General features: G+C 39.1%; 1 protein-coding gene across 1 annotated transcript in view; it reads right to left on the bottom strand.

Annotated features, from left to right (window-relative positions):
- Positions 1–172: 172 nt before the first annotated feature.
- The window catches only part of LOC110037618 (chloroplast processing peptidase), a 22,529-nt gene continuing 941 nt past the window's right edge, over positions 173–21,760 (bottom strand). Inside the window, exons 2-6 of the mRNA XM_020742310.1 lie at positions 3,703–3,771; positions 3,542–3,610; positions 2,822–2,908; positions 613–680; positions 173–546 (exon numbers count right to left, since the gene is read on the bottom strand). Of these exons, the coding sequence (XP_020597969.1) occupies positions 399–546; positions 613–680; positions 2,822–2,908; positions 3,542–3,610; positions 3,703–3,771 (441 nt within the window). The 3' untranslated portion in view covers positions 173–398. The remainder of the gene's footprint in view (positions 547–612; positions 681–2,821; positions 2,909–3,541; positions 3,611–3,702; positions 3,772–21,760) is intronic.

Genomic DNA, 21,760 nt, shown 5'->3' with positions numbered 1-21,760 from the left:
ACTTTTTAAATCCATCCCATCCATCATTTATATTTCCAACACTTGCTGCTAATTTTGTTTGCAATTGTAAGCCTTCGGTTTTGGTCACTTTGTGTCTTCCTGTGCTGAGCTATGTTCCAAAAATATAAAATCTGTTGGCCAAAAAATAAAATTATACACATAATTCAGCGGGGCAATTCCAAACTTAAGCCTCTTTTTTTTATCTTTTCTCAATTACCATAAAATTGCTAATTTATAGAGCCAACATAAAATAGGCCCATGAAATTTAATCAAATACATTAATAAGAATAACAGATAAAAATGCTCCCTGCTACAAAGTGGCAACTTTCATCCAAAGACAGATGCAAACAATTTAATTTGCGCAAGAAAAGAGGAGACAAACCTCAATTGGCAAATTTTCATTTTGCTGTTCTTAATGTGGCTGGACTGCTCTTTTGCTCATTAACACCCTCACAAATTGGATCAATTACTGTGCTTCCAATTCTTTTTGGTGGCCAGTAGCGGAATACTGATCTGCCTAAAATATTTTTGATGGTAAGTGGTCCCCTGCAGGAAGACCACATTATAGAAGTACAATATATTGAAACTTCAAATTAGGGATGAAGTGATTACCATACGTGCGAATCATAGCTATTGTTGCGATTGTCGCCCATTACGAATACTGAGTTTTCAGGCACTTGCTGAAACGAAGAAGACGAGGATTCAGCGAGTTAAGTATGTGTTGCTGAAGAAAAATGTCATTGCTAATTCAGAAAATTATGGAGTGGAGGAACAAGGAGTGCCAACTTGGAATGGATGCCAAGCAGGCTGTTCTCTAATTGGTTATGTTATTTAAGTTGAATTTGCCTTGGCCAAATTAGACTTTAAGTGGAGCCTAACTGCATTTTTATAAGTTTGTCGATGTTAATTGTTCGATAACAAATTGGACAACAACTTATAATTTAAAAAGAGCGAATAACTTATAAAACTATATAGATGAATCAAACATAGGAATAAACCATTTATATATTGAGCAATGTGCTACAAAATAAGCTTCTTAATATCTCTTCTATGTATGGCTCCTGCTCCTTTTGAGCTTATTCACCTCCCATTTAAAGTTTTGGAAGATTTAGATGCATTCCACTCACTTCCTATGTATTTACATATTGAACACCTAAGCTTCAATTTTTACATGAATGCGCATAAACCTTTCTCTTTCTTGATTTCTTTAGTGAGAGAAACTCCGAGGATAGGAGAGTCACCCCCTCACTCTTGTGTGTGTGTGTGTGTGGGTGGGGGGATGCACACTGTCACAAGGATGGATGCAGATTGGAGTCAAGGGCTGGAAGCAAATTTTCAGAAATTCCACATCGGAAATCGAAGGGAGCAGCCGCAGCATCTTGCAAGAAGATGGATGTTGCCTCAGAGAAGAAGGGCGCAACGGGCAAAATCAGACGGGAATGCATAAGCCCGATGGTATGATGGTGGAAGAACGAAACTCCAAGGCTTTGCAGAGGGCAGAAACAACATGACAGCATCTTCTTTCTTGAATGAGGGGATGACAGTCTTCCGATGGAAGGTTTGCTGAGGGAAACCGGATCCTGCATTAAGTGTGATCTCTGAATAAACAGAAAGACAAAGGGAAGAGCAAGACTTGCTTAGCCATTCAAATGCAGCTGCGAAGGAGCTGAAGTTTGATACCCAATGTTTATGAAGAAACTCTAATGGATGCTTGAGTGGATGGTGAAGCCATCAAGTCAAACAAAGGAAGCTTGCAATTCCTTTCGCAACTCTAATTTAGCAAAGGGATAAATGAAGCTCAAGGTGTAAGAACCGCTACTAGCAATCACAAAAAGATCACGATAACAGGGAAAATAATGATGGTTTTGCACAAAGTTCTTCTAAACTGAGCCTAGGTGTGTAAACGAGCAGAACACGAGCGAGCCCAAGCTCAACTCGTGTCGCTCGTGTTCGGCTGGTTAAAAAATACTATTGCTTGTGTCCGACACGTTTATATTTCAAACAAAAAAAAGCACTTGTGTTTAACTCGTTTGCTTTGCGAGCCGAACACGAGTTGTTCGTGAATAAAGAGTCGTTTTGACAACCCTAGTCACGCAAGCGTAGGATGCTAAGGGTTGAGGCGAGATTTAAATATTATTATTTATATTAAAATATCATTTAAATATAATTTAATATATTTTTATTCTATTTTTTAATTAATAATTTTAATTGATTATAAATCTTTGTAGCCTTGTAGTCAATTAAATTTTTTAAAAATATTAATCATATATATGTATGTATGTATAGGCTCCTAAAGTTTTTTGATGTTTCTTGGCCATGATAATACTACTCCGATGTTTTTGGGAATGTTTATGGAGGAAAAACAGATTTGAGAATTAAGAGTGCAAGATAACTCTCAGAACAACATCCTACCCTAATTAGCCATTTCTTTCTACATTTTTCCTATTTTTGAATTAAAATCCCCTGAGTAGTTTAAGCGCAATCTGGACTGAAAACAATGTATGACGTTCTCCAAATAAAAAAAGAATGGAAAAAATAAAGGAAGACTTGCACACATGCCACTCAATTCCTATGTATTCGCATATATAACACCTAAACATCAATTTTTACATACAGGCCACCTTAACCATGTATGGAAAAATGCATTTCATCTTTTAAAAGTTAAATGGTGATATTTTTTATGTGATATGAATGATTTGGGCAGTATAAATGTAAAAATTAGAGTTCAGGTGTTAGAAATATCAATACATAGGAAATAGATGGTATGCATGTAAATGCCCCAAAAATAAAATAAGGACAAATGGGGCAATGTTAGGCTTACTGTGGGACTCATATCATAAGATGGTGCCTCAAGGATGTACCCTTCATCCTTTACAGTGCCATTCACTATCAATTTACCATTATGTACCTACAATTATTCACCAGAATATCATGAATAATCTATGGTATTGCTAAAAATTTTCAAGGAAAAAGCAGTTGAAATGTAATATAGGTGTATAACTAGCAAGATTATGCTAAAAATTATCAATGAATTATTTACAAATTAATGATTAAGGAGCAGTACTCTGTTCACAAATAAAAAAGAAAGGCAGAAAAAATGAGAGAGAGCATTAACCGTAGCGCAAATAAATGGCACAAATAGATTTTTTTATTTTCTTATTGTGGGGTACAACCTAATTCCTATGTACTTAAATATCTAACCCCTAAACTTTGCTTTTTATGTTTACACAACCCAAATCTTTCATAACACATAAAATACTACTATATTTACTTTTAATAAGTAAAATATACCTTTTCACGCATAGGTAATGTGGCATCTATGTAAAAATTGAAGTCTAGGTGTTAGATATGTAGATACATACGAATTAAGTAGTATTTATGTGAGTCTTCTTCTTTTTTTGCACAGGTGCTTTAATCAATCATGCAGGCATGATCATATTTCTTTTTCACAGCATAAGTAAGAATATACTCTGATAAAATGAGTAAGAACTTTAGATTTTGTATCGGAAAGACCAGAGTTCATAATACTCGATACACTTACTTCCACAACGTCCCCAGCTTTGGCCACAATTCTCTTTATAAAAACATCATCATCGGTATATCCAACCTCCTGCATGATGAAGATTATTATAATGAAAATCAATGTAATGTGCAAAAATTAAACAACTAAAATTTATCAGCTTTTAAGGGATTAACTGTTACCTGTAACACTGGTGGGCTCTTAAAGATCACTATGTCATTTACACATGGTTTTCTGAAGTAGTATGAAACCTATGAAAGATGCAAACAGAGAACGATGAGGAAGATAAGTTCATGAAGGATAGATTCATGATAGTAACTTAACACGAGCAAAATTAATTTTTCCAAATTTCTTTGAGGGCTAAGAAGAAAATAATAAACAGCTGAATTCAGTCTCAGCAATGTTTCAATTGGGCACTGCGCTAAGTGGTTCTATTTTATTGCATTTTCTGCACTTCACAACCAAGAGTTCCTTTTTTTTTTCTTATAAGGCTTTGTTTGGTTAGACTTCTCCGTTTAAAAAAGCCTGCTAAAAAAATTGTTTTTATAAAAGATGCTTCTTAAAATTTGATATGAGTTACTGCTTGAATCGGAAAAAAAATGAAATCTTTTTAAAAGCATTTCTAAAAAACATAATAACCAAGCAACTCAACAAATGAAGGACTTTTTCTGAAACCAAGCAACAGGAAAGCTAGAGAAGGCAGCAGTGGCAGGGAATTCGAGTAGCTGAGCGTGGCAGAGTCAGAAACAGCAGCTTCTCAACGGAAAAATAGCAACAAAAGAGCACACTCCTTCCTGTAATTTCTACGGAACCGTACCTGCAGTTCTCGACAACTGGCACATTGCAGGAACAAAAGGTTGGCTGGATGGAGAAGAAAAAAAGAAAAAATAAAGAGCTTGGGAAGAATTTCAGATTTTCTGTTTGCCTTTTTTTCTGCAGGATTCCAAGCCTATTTATATACAATTACAACAGGAAAATAGAGTATCAATACGTAATAAACTCCACCAAGGTAATTATCTATAATAACTTAAATAAGTTCAATTTATAGAATAATTTTGCTGGAATTGTCTAAATTTAAATTCATCATTAGCTTGTTATAATTAAAAATTGGATTCAGCAGCCTTAACTCTTGATTTTCCTTGTATGATGGCCAATTAAAGATCAGATCACGCCTATGAACACCTGGCAATAACATATTCAATCTTAATAGTGTGATATAAGGATCACTAGAACCAATCAAAACTTTAAGATCCATCAAAACTTTGAGAAATAGATCCATCAAAACTTTAATGAACATGATATCTTCGATCTTTTCATAATCAAATATCTGAATTGTGGTTATAAACAATCTGAACGATCACCCACTAGATCAGATTGCTAAATTACGAGTCCTCTATTAATGAGGAATTTAGTCTTGGGAGATTAAAGCTGCAAATGAGGGAAAGCTACCTGCCCAATTCCTCAGTGTACTGTTTCACATGACTTGATGAATGGAATTTCATAGCAATGCAAAATGTCTCATTTGGCCAATGCCTAACGGTAACAATCATCTTGCTCCAAAAACGTCTAGTTCTAAAGAAAATTCCCACACTTATAGTAGATCATGCAAAGCAAGTAGTAGTTTTTCTCACTTTTGATCTAGCACGGAAGGTGCAAAAGGCCTAAAATACCATCACATTTACAGCCAATACATCTCTATGTATGGCGGTAGACTAATGTCTCCAATCATTCTACAACAACAACAACAAGGGCTTAACCCACTACGTGGGGTCGGCTACATGAATCCTTTTTCTCCATTGCGTCCTATTTGGTGTCATATTTTCATTTAGTTCTAGTAAATTAAGATCATTTTTAATACAATAAGCCCAAGTTTTCCTAGGTCTACCTCTTCCTTTCTTAACACAAGTTGAATCTAAAATATCTAGTCTCCTAATCGGATCATCAGATGGTCGACATTTAATGTGACCAGACAATCTAAGACGACTTTCTCCAATCATTCTAAGCATTTTAACTTGGTCATACCTGATAGAGTTCCACATATTTATTTCTCCTTTGAGGTGATCACACCAAAGTGTAACCATACAAGATCTCTTGCTGGAAAGTCAACCTTGGCACTATGACGATCATTTTTAGTGTTTATGTTGGGTATTTTGTTGTTGTTTCTCTACCAATACACAAGTTTTTTTATGCCCTCTAGAAATCTTTAAGGTCTTGTTTAGTCAACATCAACCCCACCACAAGACACCAATGGTGGGTGAACTGGACAAAAAATAAAGGTCAAATAGGGCTTTGTAGTCGATACCTCATCTACACAATTCTATTGAAGTTGAATTAAAGGCATGACAAGTTGTCATTCCCATGTTTGAGAAAGCTTATTATTGTAAACTCATAAAAGATGCACCACTGTACCATTCACCAAGTTTATTTGGTCACAATCTGCGGATAAAAAAATTGTGCTCCTTTTCAATCCAGTATCCATCATGGCTCGAAAGGTCTCCCAAATTTGGCTTAAGAACCAACTATCTTAAACTAACATAATGAAACTAGGCAATCTAAAGTATGCCCATGCATGTCGGACGAAGAGTATGATCTCCTCACCTTTGATGGTTTTGCTGCAAGGGATTAAAATAATCATATTTGAATCCATGCCACAAAGAAGTGATCAAGCCCCACTTTACTTTTGACAAACCTTCAAAAACAATCCATGAAGATGCTTTCTTGCAGATAGCTTGATAAAGAAAATGTTGTCTACAATCCCAACTCCAAGTTTACAGATTCTGAGGTGTAAAAAGGTACAAAGCCCTTGATGTAGTTACATCTGCTTGCATGTTTATCCAACAAATATATGACCATAGGTTTTGTAATATTTCCTCCACTTTTGCACCTTCGCATTTTTTGTTCTGTAGAATATAGTATGCACAGTTATCTACTTTAATAGAGAAGATTATTTTTTAGAGAAAACTCTAAAAGAGTTGCCTTCTGGAAGTCCTCCAATACCCCTTGGAAGAAGAAATTCCTCTACTATTGCTCTTGGTAATCTTTCTACACAAGAAGTTGAACAAACATGATAATAGTTGCATACGAAATTGTTAAAGGTGGCCAATAAAGCACGTCAGCCATTTTATTGGTAGGCCCCTTCTTACACTTGATCACCAGATTGAATTGAAACAAGTCACCCACTTCATATGCAGACTTAGTTTTAGCTTTACTTGAGACTGTAAATATTGAAGAAGCATGTGGTCCATATGTACCTTAGTCTCCTTCCATAGAAGCTAAGTATGCTAATGTTTCACAATTTAATGAAACACCAACAACTCCTTATCAAAAGTGAGGCAGCTCTTTTGGGCTCCATGAAACATTTGTAAGTCATAAGAAATGGATATTATAGTTGAGATATCTCTTTCCAGCTCATTTAAGAATTTTTGAGCGATAAACATTGAATCTACCATCCTGCATTAGTACCATTCTCATTGCATATCCACTAGCATTTTTCTCCAATTCGAACTGTTGTTGCAAACTCGGAGAGGTTGACACAGGGACCTTTGCTTAGTTTCTTTTTCAACAAGAGAAAAATATCCTCATGCCTTTGACTCTATCCCAATTTAGGCAATGGGCCTATTCAAAGCATGTAATGGAGAGGAAAGTAATAAAAAAAGATGAATGAATTTATGGACATATTGGCAGGCTCCCATATAACACTTTAAATCAATCATAAACCACCATCCAGGCCACTGCTTCACCTTTTCATAATCAATTTTGATATCTCCATTACCCGCCTCAAATTGTAGGGGGGGAGTGGATGCTCTATAATACCTATTGTACACTAAAATATCAACAAGATAGGCAATAACTAAGTCATTCAAGTACGGCGCATCATTCATCAGGCCCATGAATATGCCTAAGACATGCACACTCCAAATGGCATAAACAACCACTCATGTTTAATACTGAAAGCCATTTTCCAAGCAACAATCTCATTAATGCGCACTTGCTGTAACGATATTTGAGATCTAGCCCTATGAATATGAGATAGCTGTTTGTTGCTGCATGTTAACAAATAATGATTCTTTATTATTATTTTGAGTGTGGCAATGGACAAATAATCTAAAATTGACATCCTTCTTGACGAGGGAGCTTTCCCGCACTATTTTCTAATAGTACTACAGCAACAACGGTATCGTGGGATTCAAAATAAAAAGAAACGGGAGACGGGCCACCGAAACAATCTTGTTTTCCTTTTTTATACATTCTTTTCTATTATCTTTCATTCATTTTTAGTCATATCCTAGATGTATTGTATTAGGGTTTGAAAGTTAGTTTTTGACATATGTTTCTTTTCAGAAGAACAGTTAGTTGCCAGTGTTCCCCTTATAGGATTGTACCTGAGGCCAGGAAGGTGCTCTGGTTGTAACTCTTCCGAGGTGACGACCATCTCCAAGGGCTCTAGTGATGCTCCAGTTGTATCTTGATCCCGTGGGGATATTTATCCTTACACAACTCCTTTTCAACCATTCCAATCATCTCTTCGCTGCGTCAGTCCCCAGACAACCCTCCCCTTCGATGTCTTGTAGTCTACCGCCCTTCCCATCGCCACCCCTCACTATCGCATGCCAGCTTCACTATTTTCGTTGCTCAGACGTCCACCTTCACTACCGCAACCCACCACTCCTTCCTTTTGTTATTCTACCTCTGTCCCACCATCCAGCATCAATGTTGCAGCCCCACATGCCCTTCCCCTATTGTCATATCGTTGTACAATTGTCTGACGCACAGTAGCAGGCCCGTAACTCCTATCCTTCTAGTCATAAGCCTAGTCGACCCTTCCAATTCCCTGCGACCACTTCCTTGCTGCAGCCAACTCACCATACCCTGCAGCCGCCCACCTTTGTGTCATCTAACAGCCAACCGCAGCCATCCCTTGCTGCCTTTCGACCATTCCCAACCTTCCATGTGACCTTTTTTTCCGCAAATCGCAACACCACTCGTGTTGCGTCTTTGTTATTTCCTCATTCCTAGAGTCTTTGCTTGTAACCCCATTTGCTTTTTGAATAATAATATTTTCTTTCTATATTGCGGTTTGTGTTAACTCCGGTATCATTTGATATTCGAGCTAGCTTAATCGTAATCCTATCTTAAGGTTTCTAGCAAGCATATCACCACCTAAAATATTTTTTTTTCTTTCCCATCATACATCACCCTGCACACCTCCCTCTACCCACTTAAACCAGAAACCCTAACCACATCCTTGAAGCGATAATTGACAGAATCTGATCAGGAATCTATAATGGATGACATACAATGGCTACTCCACCAAGTGCTACATTAGCTCGATGCCATTGAAGAAAGAACCCAAGGCAGGATCACAGTCGACCATAAAATTGAAACGCGCGAAGGAGAACACGAAGAAAATCTTAATCCCTTTCATAGGGAACATTTCAATGGAAAGAAGGATCAACTAGAACTCATCGGGATATAGTATCAAAGGAGGCTGATATAAGAGGTGCCTGTTGGATGGTGCAGAGATGAGGTGTCCGTTGGATGATACAAAGATGGTGTATCTGTTGGAAAATATAGAGATGCAGTATATGTTAAAAATACAAGGCTGAAGTGTTTGTTAGAAGATACAAAGATGAGATGCATATTGAAACATACAAGGATGACGTGTCTATTGGAGGATACAAAGATTTGGTAATAAAGATGGATCTACCAGACTTTGAGGGCAGAATGGATCCGGACGATTTCCTCAAGTGGATGTAGACTGTTGAGCGGATTTTTAAATACAAAGAGGTGTCAAATAATAGAAGAGCAAAGCTCGCTGCCATCAAGCTGAAAAAGAATGTCTCTTTGTGGAAGGAGAATTTGAAAAGGAAGTGATGCGGGGCTCTGGAGAGTTGAACAGACTGAATAGCGTAGAACCGGTTCAACCTTTTTATTTTTTCGGCTCGTCGGTCCAAGGGAGCTGATTTTACCACCTGAAGGGAGGGGCTTCCCCCTCCAAGTTATCTATTAAAATATATATGTTGTTTTGACTGTTTAGGGTTCATTTTTTATGATATTTCAGTTTTCATGAGATTTCAGTTTGGACAGTCTTTGGCGTAGCGCTTTCCCATTCTAGGGTTTTATTCGACAATGAGAAGGTGCTCCGGCTGTAACTCGTCCTGATGTGGTGTGTATCTTCTCCTTTTTTGCTTGTTGTCGCTGCCCCGGCATCCCTTCTCCTAGCCGACAACTATTTCCCCGCACCTTCCCTGCTTCCAGTCTCCAGCAATAATTCCCTACTCATTGATCTGCCGCCTACACACTTTCCCACTGCCCTTCCACAACTCCAGCTCTATTTCTCACCTGTTTCTTGTCACTGCCACCACCCACCTCCAACGTCTCCTATTGTGTCGCCCGCCCCTCCATCTTTACCTATCGATGTTGCAATCCCCCTGCATCATCTCTTGCCATTGTAGTCTGTCCCTCTATCATAACTGGTCGTTGTCGCCATCCCTCCCAGCACCTACTGTTGCTAACACAAACCCCCCTCCAACACTCCATGATGTTGTCGCACCCCCAACTAGCCACCCTACCTGTTGTCAAGCCGATGTTCACCACTGTCGTCCTCGCTCTAAAGGAATGCTTGTGTTTGTCATTAATTTCCAGTTTTGATAAATCATCGTTGTAGCCGTTTGAATTTTAGCAACCATAATTTCTTTTTTGTTGCAGTTTGGATTAACTCCGATATCAATTGGTATCAGAGCTAGCCTAACCTAGTCTTATCCTAGGGTTTCCTAGCATCCATCATACACAAACCATCTCCAGCAAAATTTTGTATTCCTACCAGCAAATACCCTTTCTACCAAAACAAATCCCAAACCCTAATCATACCACCAAGGAGATACAGGCTGGAGCCTACCCAGAAAGAGATATAGCGAGATCTCCGTCATATTCAATAGAGGCTAGAGGACATGGATGGTGGAACCCAGTTGATCGTGAAATGGAGAGTCGAAGGGGAGAAAAAGATGAGAATTTGAATCCCTTCAACATGGATGTCTTCAGTGAAGAGGAAGACAAACCCCGATGCTTTGGAATTTAGTATCAAAGGAGGCTAAATATGAAGGACACAGGGATTTTGGCATCAGAGTGGACTTACCGGAGTTTGATGATGGTATGGATTCCGACGATTTCATCGTATGACTACAATCAATTGAGAGGATCTTACAGTATAAAGAAGTGTCAGAGGATAAAAAGGTGAAGCTTATAGCCGTCAAATTGAGGAGTTCGTCATGGTGAGAAGACTTGCAGAGGTAGAGAAAGAGAGAAGGTTGTGACAGATTATTAGATGGGGCAAGATGAAGAAAGAGATGCAGAGAGACCTATCAGTGGAGGAGTTCACGACACAGTTTGACTAGTTGCAGATGAAATGTAAGTTGGTCGAGCCAGAGAAACATACCATAGCATGTTATCTGGGTGGCCTAAAGCCCGCTATCAGCAACGTGGTGCAGTTGCAACTCTATTGGTCACTGAAAGATGTCCAGACCTTAACCATGAAATTGGAGAGACTGCAAAAACATTACAGGCAGCCACCTGTAGTGTGGGAGACATCAGCATGAGCATGCTTCAAGAAAATAAGAAAATTGGTTTGGACAAGGACAAAACCACTCTGAGTGAGAAGAAACCACTCCGAGTGAGAAGAAGCTCAAGAAGAGTAGCACGCCTGCTACAATGTCCGCCTGAAAATGCTTTAAATGTCATGGATTTGGGCACATTGCCTCAAGGTGCTCAACAAGTCGAGTTATGTCTTTTACCGAGTAGGGTCTAGTGGAAGAGATTAGCGATGAGGGGCAGCTGAAGAAAGAGGGTAAGGTGTAACATCTTCCACCAAATGAAAGCGAGATGCTCATGGTTCAATGGATCCTACAGAATAAGGATACGAGGGATCCACGGTGGCTTAACCACAACATATTCTACACTTGTTACACTGTGAACGAGAAGGTATGTAGTCTCATCATTGATGGAGGGAGGAGCAAGAACGTGATGCCTACGTAGATAGAAGAGAAACCGAGTCTCATGACTTGAAGGTCTTCTCAGTCGTACTCTCTGATCTGGCTAAAGAAGAAGAACAGGGTCAACATTGATCGGAGGTTCCTAATGATGTTTTCGATTGGAATTCATCTGCAGGATTAGGTGTGGTGCGAGGTACCCATGAATGTCTGTCACATTTAGTTGTGGAAATCGCGACAATTTGACTATAGAACTAAACACGACAGATTCAGAGACACCTACTCCTTCACCAAGGAAAGGAAACACGTCCTTTTTCGTTCAACGGAGACCGAGAACACAAGTGCCCTTGCCAGCATAGCAGCGTCGATGGGATCAGCTTTGGTGACGATAGAGGATGATAGGACTGAGACACGAATTCCAAACATGGAACAATCAAGACAAAGAGCATTTCAGAACATCATGATCGATACCTTACTGCTATGACCATCACGATTCGAGGAGGTTCATGTTACCCTCACTTCAGATTAGGTTGAGTCGACCAAGAAATATTTTGGGAGGATTCAACAGCATATGCATGACATGTAGCCCTAGCCCGGCTCCACAGTGAACCCCCAAAAAAAAGTGGAGAGATATGGATGTATGATCGTAAATGAGAAAAAAACCTCAGGTACTTTGGGAAATAGTGTAGTCGCTAGTGGGATCCAGGTGTTTCTCAGAAAGCAATAGAAGATCCTTCAGTCCAGGGAGCTTCCAACAACTCAATCAACTTCAACGTGTAGCCAGAAGCTTCAATGATTGAGGTCGAAGCTCTCCAAACCCAATGAAACTGACGCAGGGGAGCTGAACCAATTGGAGAGTGTAGAACCGGTTCAACCTTGCTGTTGTTTAGGTCAGTCGATCCAAGGGTTGGTTTTATAGCCCAAAGTGATTGGCTTCCCCCTCCTAATTATCTATTAGTATATATGTTGTTTTGAATTTTTAAGGTTAAGTTTTTCTAAGATTTATGTTTGGACAGCTGCTAGCATCCCATTTTCTCTTTCTAGGGTTGTATTCAACAACCAAAAGGTGCCCTGATTGTAACTCGTTCTGAGGTGATGTGTATCCTCTCATTTTTGCTTATTGTCATTGCTCCTACAGGATCAAGTTTGGTGTGATGTAGTGTCCATGGATGTCTACCACTTTTTGTTAGGGAGACCGTGGCAGTATGATCGTAGGACTCTGCATGACGAGTTCAGAAACACATACTGCTTTACCAGAGATGGCATGCGCATAGTTCTACCTTTTGCGGAGTTCAAGATTACAGATGCCCTTGCCATCAGAGAAGCATTGTAAGGTTCAGTCCTAGTGATGATAGAGGGCTGTGAGAGAGAAGAGTTGGTAATAGACAGGACAACCACCACCATTCAGAGATATTCATATTGCCCTCACCTCAAATCAAGTTGAACCAACTTAAAGTTATTTTAAGAGAATTCAGCAAAATACACTTGAAGATTCATATTTTCCTCACCTCAAATTAGGTTGAACCCCAACTTTGAGTTGCTTTTGGAGAATTCATCATAAAACACTTGGCATGGAATTCCTGTTTAGCTCAGCATGGTACCCCCAGATGGTTGGAACGATATGGATGTTTTCTAGCAAGTAGGAAAAAATCCTCAAGCATTTTAGGGAACAATATAGTTGTCAGTGTGATACAGGTGATTCTCGAACCACAGTCGAAGGTCCCTCAATCCCGGGAGATTATAACAACTCATTTACTTTCAACATGCAGACAAAAGCTTCAACGAATGAGGCTGAAAGTCCCCTAACCCTAGGATATTGACGTGTGGGAGCTTTCCCACTCTAATTTCTCACGGTGCTATAGCTGCTACAGCACGCGAGAGATGGGAGATGGGAGATGGGAGACGGGAGACAGGTCGTCAAAATAGTCCTATTTTCCTAACTTATGTTCTATTTTTTATTATCTTTAATTCATTTTCCGTCATTTCCTATATATGTGTTGTCCTAGGGTTTAGAAGTTAGTTTTTGGCGTATATTTATGTTCAGGATAGTTGTCTGTTGTGAGTGTTCCCCTTCTAAAGTTGTATCTGAAAACGAGAAGGTGCTCTAACTGTAACTCGTCCGAGGTGGTGGCCGTCTCCAAGGGTTCAAGTGGTGCTCCTACCGCAGCTTGATCTCACGGGGATATTTATCCTTACTCAACTCTTCTGCAAACTTTCCAACCATCCCCTTGCTGCTATTGTCCCCAGACAACCCTCCCCTTTGGAGTCTCGCAATCTACCGCCCTTCCCCTTCGCTACCCCTCGTTGTCCCAGCCACTGCTTCGCTGTTTCACTGTCCCAAACCTCCACCTTCACTGTCACAGCCCAATGCTCCTTTCTTTTGTCGTTTTACCCTTGTCCTACCATCTGACATCATAGCCACAGCCCCGTAAGCCCTTCCCTTGTTGTCATATCGCTGTCTAGCCGTCTAGTAACGCTACCGCAACACCGCAACTCCTCTCCTTGCTGACGTGAGCTATCTGACCTTCCCAACGCCCTAACTCCACTTCCCTGTTGCAGCCATCTCACTATACCCTACAACTGCCTACCTTTCTGCCATCAGACAGACAACCGCAGTTGTCCCTTGCTGCCTTCCAACCATTTCCCCACTTGCATGCGAGTTTTTCTCCATAAACAGTAACACTACCTCCTTCAACCTAAGCCCTAGTTGAGGCGTGTTGTGTCATTTGTATTTCCTTATTCCAAGTCTCTCTGCTTGTAACCCTATTAAGTTTTTTGAGTAAAAATATTTACTTTCCCTATTGTGGTTTGGTTTAACTCTGGTATCACTTATATAGGCCTATCACAATGGTTGATTCACATGGTGAATTATTAGCCTGAAAAAACCCAACTCTCTAGTCACTCCACAACCTACTTTTTAATCTCTTAATTCTCAATGACTAAGCTTTGACTCATCAAATGATTTGATGGTAATGCATATGAGGTCAACAAAACATCATATCTATGGTAATTGTGGTGGCAATGACAGCTACATAGTTTTCTAATAATTGTTGTGGTTATACATCTCCAACCTAAGTAAATGTAGATAAAGCAAAGCAAAACTCCTTTCTTCCTTCATAATAGACTAAATTATTTGATAGCAATGCATATGAGGTCAACAAACATCATTTCTATGATAATTGTGGTGTCACCCGCGCAATGCTTGAACGAGAACTACATAGTTTTCTAATAATCATTGTGATTATACATCTCTAACTTAGGCAAATGTAGATAGATCAAAGCAAAACTCCTTTCTTCCTTCAAAATAGACCTAATAATTTTTTTTGTGCAACATTATACTTTTAAGTGCCTATCCAATTGTCATGGCATCCATTGCTGGTACACCAAACTATTATGTTCCTATACCATAACATTTATACCTCATCCATACTTACCTATTACTGTTAGGGACGAGAATGCAACATGACATACATGTTATGAAAGTATGAACTAACAAGAAAAATTTGATAGATGTCAAATGAAAACAAACTTGCAGAATATCTCATCGATGTAGTCCTCAAATATGTAAATTTTGGCTGACATTGAAGATCATTCTTCTTCTTTGGCCCCTTCTAAAACCACAATCAAATGAAGGGCTTGGATGAACTATGGTGCACAATCCCAAATTCAGCAGCAGAGTGCCAAAAATAAGATTTTTTTTTCACTAAAAATGTCTATGATAATGCAAATCATCTATCACTTGACTTGGATTCTCAATGTGAATAATTCCTTAGTGCATCTATATTAGAGGTTGACCCCATCATTAAATCCTTCAACAAAGTTATCAGAGATAAAACATGCCTATTTTGTATACAAGGCTTAGCAGTGCGTTGTCCACGACAGCAAAAATCATCATCCCCTTCTCATCCTTTTAATTTTCACAAAAGAGTTGAGCGTAAACCTTCCAATATTTTTCAATTGAATGACCACTTTTCTAACATGATCACATAACTTCCCTATAACATTACCTTATAGATGGAAACAGATGTGGGAGCATTACTTCTCTTTTTTCCTCTTTTTTTCCTTGAAAAAGTCAAATTGAATGGCTTTAGTTTGTGCCTTGAATATTGCTCTAGCCTAACTAAAATCAATAAATGGAAAAATGTGAAGTTCATGGTCATTGTGAATATTTGTGGTGTTTTCCATTAGAGTTTGTGAATCCACAAGATTTACTCCTGAAGTTACTATCATATCCAATCGGGTGAAATCCATGCATGGGCAGCATAAACATTCCATCTTTAAATAAGCATTCCACCTTGCTAAAACATCTTAAGACATCTGCAACCCTTCAATTCTTCCGTGTAAATTTTCTAGATTAGATTTGGAATCAGCAAATAACATTGCAGCACGGCAACAACTTCCCAATGAAGAACAGCGGTACTAAAGTCCCCTCCCTTCTGCAATTGCTAGAGGAGTGGTCCCTCAAGTCTTCAGCAATGGGTTGCAGTGCAAAAGCCTAAGACTCCGCAGCTGGAGGAGAAGAAATGAAGACAACTTTTGACAGACTTCGTTTTCTCTGTATGATGTCAAACCTTTCCATAGTCAATTACAACAGGGAAACAATTCTCATCCACACCCAAACAAACTCGTAAAGAAAAAGTAATTTTTTTTATAATAAAAAGCAAAAGAAAGTTTAAACTAAACAATAATGCATGTGGATATTTTTTAAACTTAAAAAAATTTTAATTTAAATAAAAACTCATGTGGGTGTCGTGACTGCCCAGGCATGTGGAAGCCCGGGTGCACCTAGATTGGTTTGGTCGACCCATCTAAGGAGTCAACTGGCACTTCCAAGAGTGGAAGAGCAACCCAATGGGATTAGGGCCCACTCCTAGTTATCTAGTATCTTTATTTGGTTACCTTGGTGTCTAGGTTCAGTTTTTTCTTTGTGCCTTGTGCAAGAAAGCCGTCGGCATCTCTTCTTCCCGTCTAGGGTTGTATTCAAGTTCAAGTGGTGTTCTGTCTGTATCTCACACCTAAAGTGGTGGTTATCCTTCCTCTAGCCGTCCACATCTTTACCGCAACGCTTCCCTCCGCTCTCCATTGCTGCAGCCACCAGTAGCAGCAGCCTTTGCTGTTTTTCCTGTAGTGACCAGCCTTCACATCCGCTCCTTACATTTCATCTTGTTGTTTCCCTGCTGTCCCAGCCTTCCCAGCCGCCCCTCCCATTCCATCTTGTTGTTTCCCTGCTGTTCCAGCCTTCCCAGCCAATCCTCCCCTTCCTCCTTGCTGCCGCCACCTAGGACAGCAAGTCATGTTGTCCCGGCAGTTTCTCACCTTTCTGCCGCTGCTTACATCACCCCTTGCATCTGCCCTCTATCCAGCCCACTAACCACCCCATCACTACCTATCCAGCCCACTAACCACCCAATTTTAGTGTTGTGTCATTGTTGGTTGTAATTTCAGTTTCCCGTTTGTTTGGCTGCAATTCCCTATTTGAATTCAGCAATAAAATTTGATTTTCCTATTATTGTTTGGTTAAATTCCGATATCATTTGATATCTGAGCTAGCTTAACCCTAGTCTTACCCTATGGTTACCAAAACTCCACCAAAAAATCATTCTCCTTACTGAATTTCAAATCGACCACCAAAGATTTTTCTTTCACGCCCAACGTCACTTCCAAATGCCAATAAGGCATTATTCTGGAACTTAGCATGAAAGAAGCATAGCGGGAACTACGCCAACTTCAACAAGTATTTGTTAAATTGAGGATTGACCCATGGAGAGATCACTGTCAACTGCGATAACAAGATTTAAGAATGAGAGGGAGAAAAAACTGAATTCTTTCTATAGAGATGACTCCAATGAAGAGAAAGGTAGGCCACGACACTTGGGAATTCAGCATCAAATGAAGCCAAGGGAAGAAGTAACTGTTGAAGGACAGAGATACCTGGGAGTGAACATAGACTTACAGGATTTCAAGAGAAAAATGAATTCGGATGACTTCATTGAAGGACTGCAGACTGTCAAGAGAATCTTGGAATGCAAGGAGATGCCAAGTGACAGAAGAGTGAAGCTTGCTACCATAAAGTTGAAGAAGAATGCATCTTTGTGGTGGACAATCTGAACAAAAAGAGACTGTAAGAAGGTAGGAACAAGATCACTACTTGGAAAAAGATGAATAAAGAGATGTGAAGGAAATATCTACCCTTACATTACCGCCTGAACACCGTTCTTAAGGCTACACACTTAAAGCAGGGGAGTTATCTATGGAAGAGTTCACGAAAGAATTTGAGGAGCTAATGCTGAAATGTGAGTTGACAGATCCAGAGGAGCACAATATAGCCAGATACTTGAGAGGCCTGAAGCCCTCTATTAGCAATGTTGTCCAGCTACAACCTTGTTGGTCGCAGTGTAATGTTCAGACCTTAACTTTGAAGTTGGAGAGACAACAAAAACAAAGCATACACCCACCTCCATTCAGAGAAGCACCGATAGCTAGAGGCATCAGCAGAAGCACTACTGGGAGAGTTGAGAAGACTGGTCAAAAGAATGACAAAGGTGATCGGAGTGGGAAGAAGCATCATAAAAGTAGCACACCCGACACAGTTTCAGCCAAAAAATGTTTTAGGTTTCATGGAAATGGACACTCTACCTCTAGTTGCCCTACGAGAAGAGTTGTGTCATTCAACGAGCAGGTGCAATGGAGGAGAGGAGCGAGGAAGAGTTGGCTAAAGGGCAAGCTGGGTACTAGTTTTCAGTGGATGAGAGCAAGATGATTGTGGTTCGACGGATCCTTGAGATTAAGGCTATGAGAAAATGGTTTTCATGTTGGTTGCACTACGAAGGAAAATATATGCAACCTTACATCGATGGTAGTAGTAGAAATGTGACGTACACATATCTGATGGATAAGTTGACTCTCACCATGTAGACATTCCCTGTCATTCTCTGAATTGGTTGAAGAAGAAGAATAAGATCAGCATTGACAGGAGATATCTCATGGAGTTTTCTATTGTGAAACAGCTACAGCATCAGGCATGGTGTGATGTTGTGCCCATTAGGGCAATAAAAAAAACTCGTTGTTAGCAAACGACTCATGCTCGGCTCATCAAGTATCTTGCATTCGATTCGTTCGTTAAGTAAACGAGTCAAATACAAACAAATTTTTTTAGCTCAATTTATAAACGAGCTAAACACGAACAAAGATTTATTCATTCGTGTTCGGCTCGATTTGACTCAAATTAATTAAATAATAAATAAATAATATTCATATAATATTTATATATTAAATTTATATATTGTATTTTAAAAAATATTAAATTTTAAAAAATTTTAGCTAGTATTGTAAATAAAAAAAATGTTTATATATTGGATATATAAATACATAAGAATTAGGTGGTATGTATGAAAATGTTGAAAAAATTTATCTATATATCAACCACTCTCTCGGTCATTCCGTCCATAAAAAACAAAGAAAAATTATATTTAACATATGAATATGTAAGAATTGCGTGGTCCCACTCCCCTTGATGTAAAATAGTAAATGTCGTAGCCCCGCTCCTGCTTCCGCTTACCATCAGACTTCGAAGGCTGCTGGCTTAATCCCACATCGCTTAATTCCAAAAATGAATGTCACCAAATCTCTATAAATAATGAATCTCTCTTTCATATGAGCCACTGTTAACCTGGCTTGCCCCAAAGGGCTCTCGAGCTATTATAATTTTAAAATAAAAAATAAATTTTATAATTTAATTATATTATATTATTTATCAAATTTTAATAAATTATTATTTTGAGCCGAGCTGAACATGAACAAGCAATTCGCAAGTCATTTCAAACAAGTGTCGAACACAAAAAAAATCTAATGAGCAGAACCCAAACAAGCTTTAGGCTCGCTTAAGTTCGAATCATTTACACCCCTAGTGCCCATGAAAGTCTGTCGGTTCTGTTGGGGAGACTGTGGCAGTTGGATTGCATAACTTGGCAGATGGGATCAAGAACACATACTCATTCACAAATAATTGAAAGTGCATGGTTCTCTCACCTTTTGGGGAGTCCGAGATTGTAAGTGCTCCTGCCAATGGAAAGGCACTTGTGAGATCAACTTTGGTGACAATAGAGGGTGGTGAGACAGAAAAATCGATATCATGCACAAGGCAACCACTACAGAAAGAGTTTCACGATATCCTGACCGACGACTTACCGTCATGGCCACCACCGTAAATGGAGGTTCAGTTTAAATCTTCACTTTAGAGAGAGATGAGCCAATCTACAACTAGTTGTGGAAGACTATACAATACATTTTGCACGAATTTTCAATTTAGTTCAATAGAGTACTCACAGATAGTTGGACTGATAGGAATGATTACTCACAGTTTCGGAACCTTCTCACGTGTGTTGTAGGACAGTGCATCCAACATTGGAATTCAGGTGCTTTGACAAAAGAGGTCGAAGCTCCACCGCCCACAGGAGATCGACGTGGGTGTTGTGTCTGCCTAGGCAAGCGGAAGCCCAGGCACACCTGGACTAGTTTGGTCCATGCATTCCAAGGGTGAAAGTGCACCCAAATGGGAGTGGGGCCCACTCCAAGTTATCCTAAGTCTATTTATTTATTTTCCTTAGTGTCTAGGTTTACTTTTTTCGTTGTGTTTTTTGTGGGCCAGCTGTCAACGTCTCTTCTTCTCGTTTAGCATTGTAAAAAAGGGTCTAAGATTGCTTGGTTGTATCTCGCTCCTGAGGTAGTGATTATCATTCCTCTACCAGTCCACATCCTTCTCGCATCGCTTCCAACCACTCTCTATTGTTGCAGCCGCCAAGAACAGCAAGCTTACCTATTTTTCTTGCAACGTCCAACCTTCCCAATCGCTCCTCCCATTCCATATTGTTGTTTCTCTGTTAATCTAGCCTTCTCAGGCACTCCTCCCATTCCATCTTGTTGTTTCCTTACTGTTCCACTCTCCCCAACCGCTCCTCTCATTCCATCTTGTAGTTTCTCTCATGTTACAGCCTTCATAGCAACTTCTCCCTTTCCTACTTGTTGTTGTCGCCTAGGGCAGGAAGCCCTCCTGTTGTCCCTACAATTTCTCACCTTACCGCCACTGCCTACATCATCCCCTTCCTGTCGTCCTCTATCCAGCCCACTAATCACCCCATTGCTACCTCTCTAAAGGTCCAAACCCTAACCGACACCCCTACGCCATAGATCTAACCCATTTTGATGTCAGGTGTCATTGGTTGTTGTAATTTCAAATTTTCGTTTGTTTGGTTGTAATTCCAAATTTTAATTCAACAATAATATTTGATTTTCCTAGTATTATAGTTTGGTTAAACTCCGGTATCACAAACTCTTCGAAATAGGTTTAAAATTTAAATTCAACAAAAAAATGTTGTAATATGATTTTGGACCCAATGAACTAGTCTTTAAATCCTCAATCTCCCTCGTAGAATATAGATTATGATCAACTTGTGCCTACTCCTAGCAAAATTCTCTTCAATTTCAATCATTTAATAGGAATCACCAGTTTCATATTTTTTTTTTTTAATCAGATCATTAAAACTTCAAAAAACTCGATCTCCTTTAATTATTTTTCACAATTTCATGCCCAAATTGCAATCACAAGCAATCAAAATGAGCATCCACTAAATTTGATCCCATGTAAAGTATCATTCAATTATGTTGCTTTACATGTAAATGAAATACTGAGGAAAATAAAATGTTATATATATAAACTATTGTTTTACAACTTTTAGTAAGGCACAAGGTAATCATACATAAGTAGGTACAAGATCAATTACGGTTAATGGGTGTATAATGACAGCTATTTACCACATTCCATGCAAGGAATAAGCAAATGCTAAGTGTCAAAGACGACTATAAACTAGATTTAAACACATGCTCTCTACCCTAGGAACTAGAGAGTATGCCACATGAAGAGAATATATTGCTCCAAGCTAAAGATCAAAGACATGTAGGTCATACCTGGTGGAACTTAAAGTTGTTAAGATCACAAATCATTAAATTTTTGTAAGGTTTTAAATTCAGGCCAAGTAGTTTAGCCAATGTATAGACTGAGAAAGACACTAAATCACACAATGAATTTATCATTCTACAGTTAAGCATTTGAAGTGATAAGCTCATTCTTAATCAGTACATGACCAAGTTTTTCATTTCATTTGTTCCATCATCTAAACTACCTACAACTCTGCCAAATTTCCTCTGGATTAGAACAAGAGAAGAAAAAAAAAACAAAATATTTAACTCAAAGGCATTC

Source organism: Phalaenopsis equestris, unplaced genomic scaffold (genome assembly GCF_001263595.1).
Source record: "Phalaenopsis equestris unplaced genomic scaffold, ASM126359v1 Scaffold222338, whole genome shotgun sequence".
Classification (NCBI taxonomy): domain Eukaryota; kingdom Viridiplantae; phylum Streptophyta; class Magnoliopsida; order Asparagales; family Orchidaceae; genus Phalaenopsis; species Phalaenopsis equestris.
This window is presented reverse-complemented; position numbering and strand designations above follow the sequence as displayed.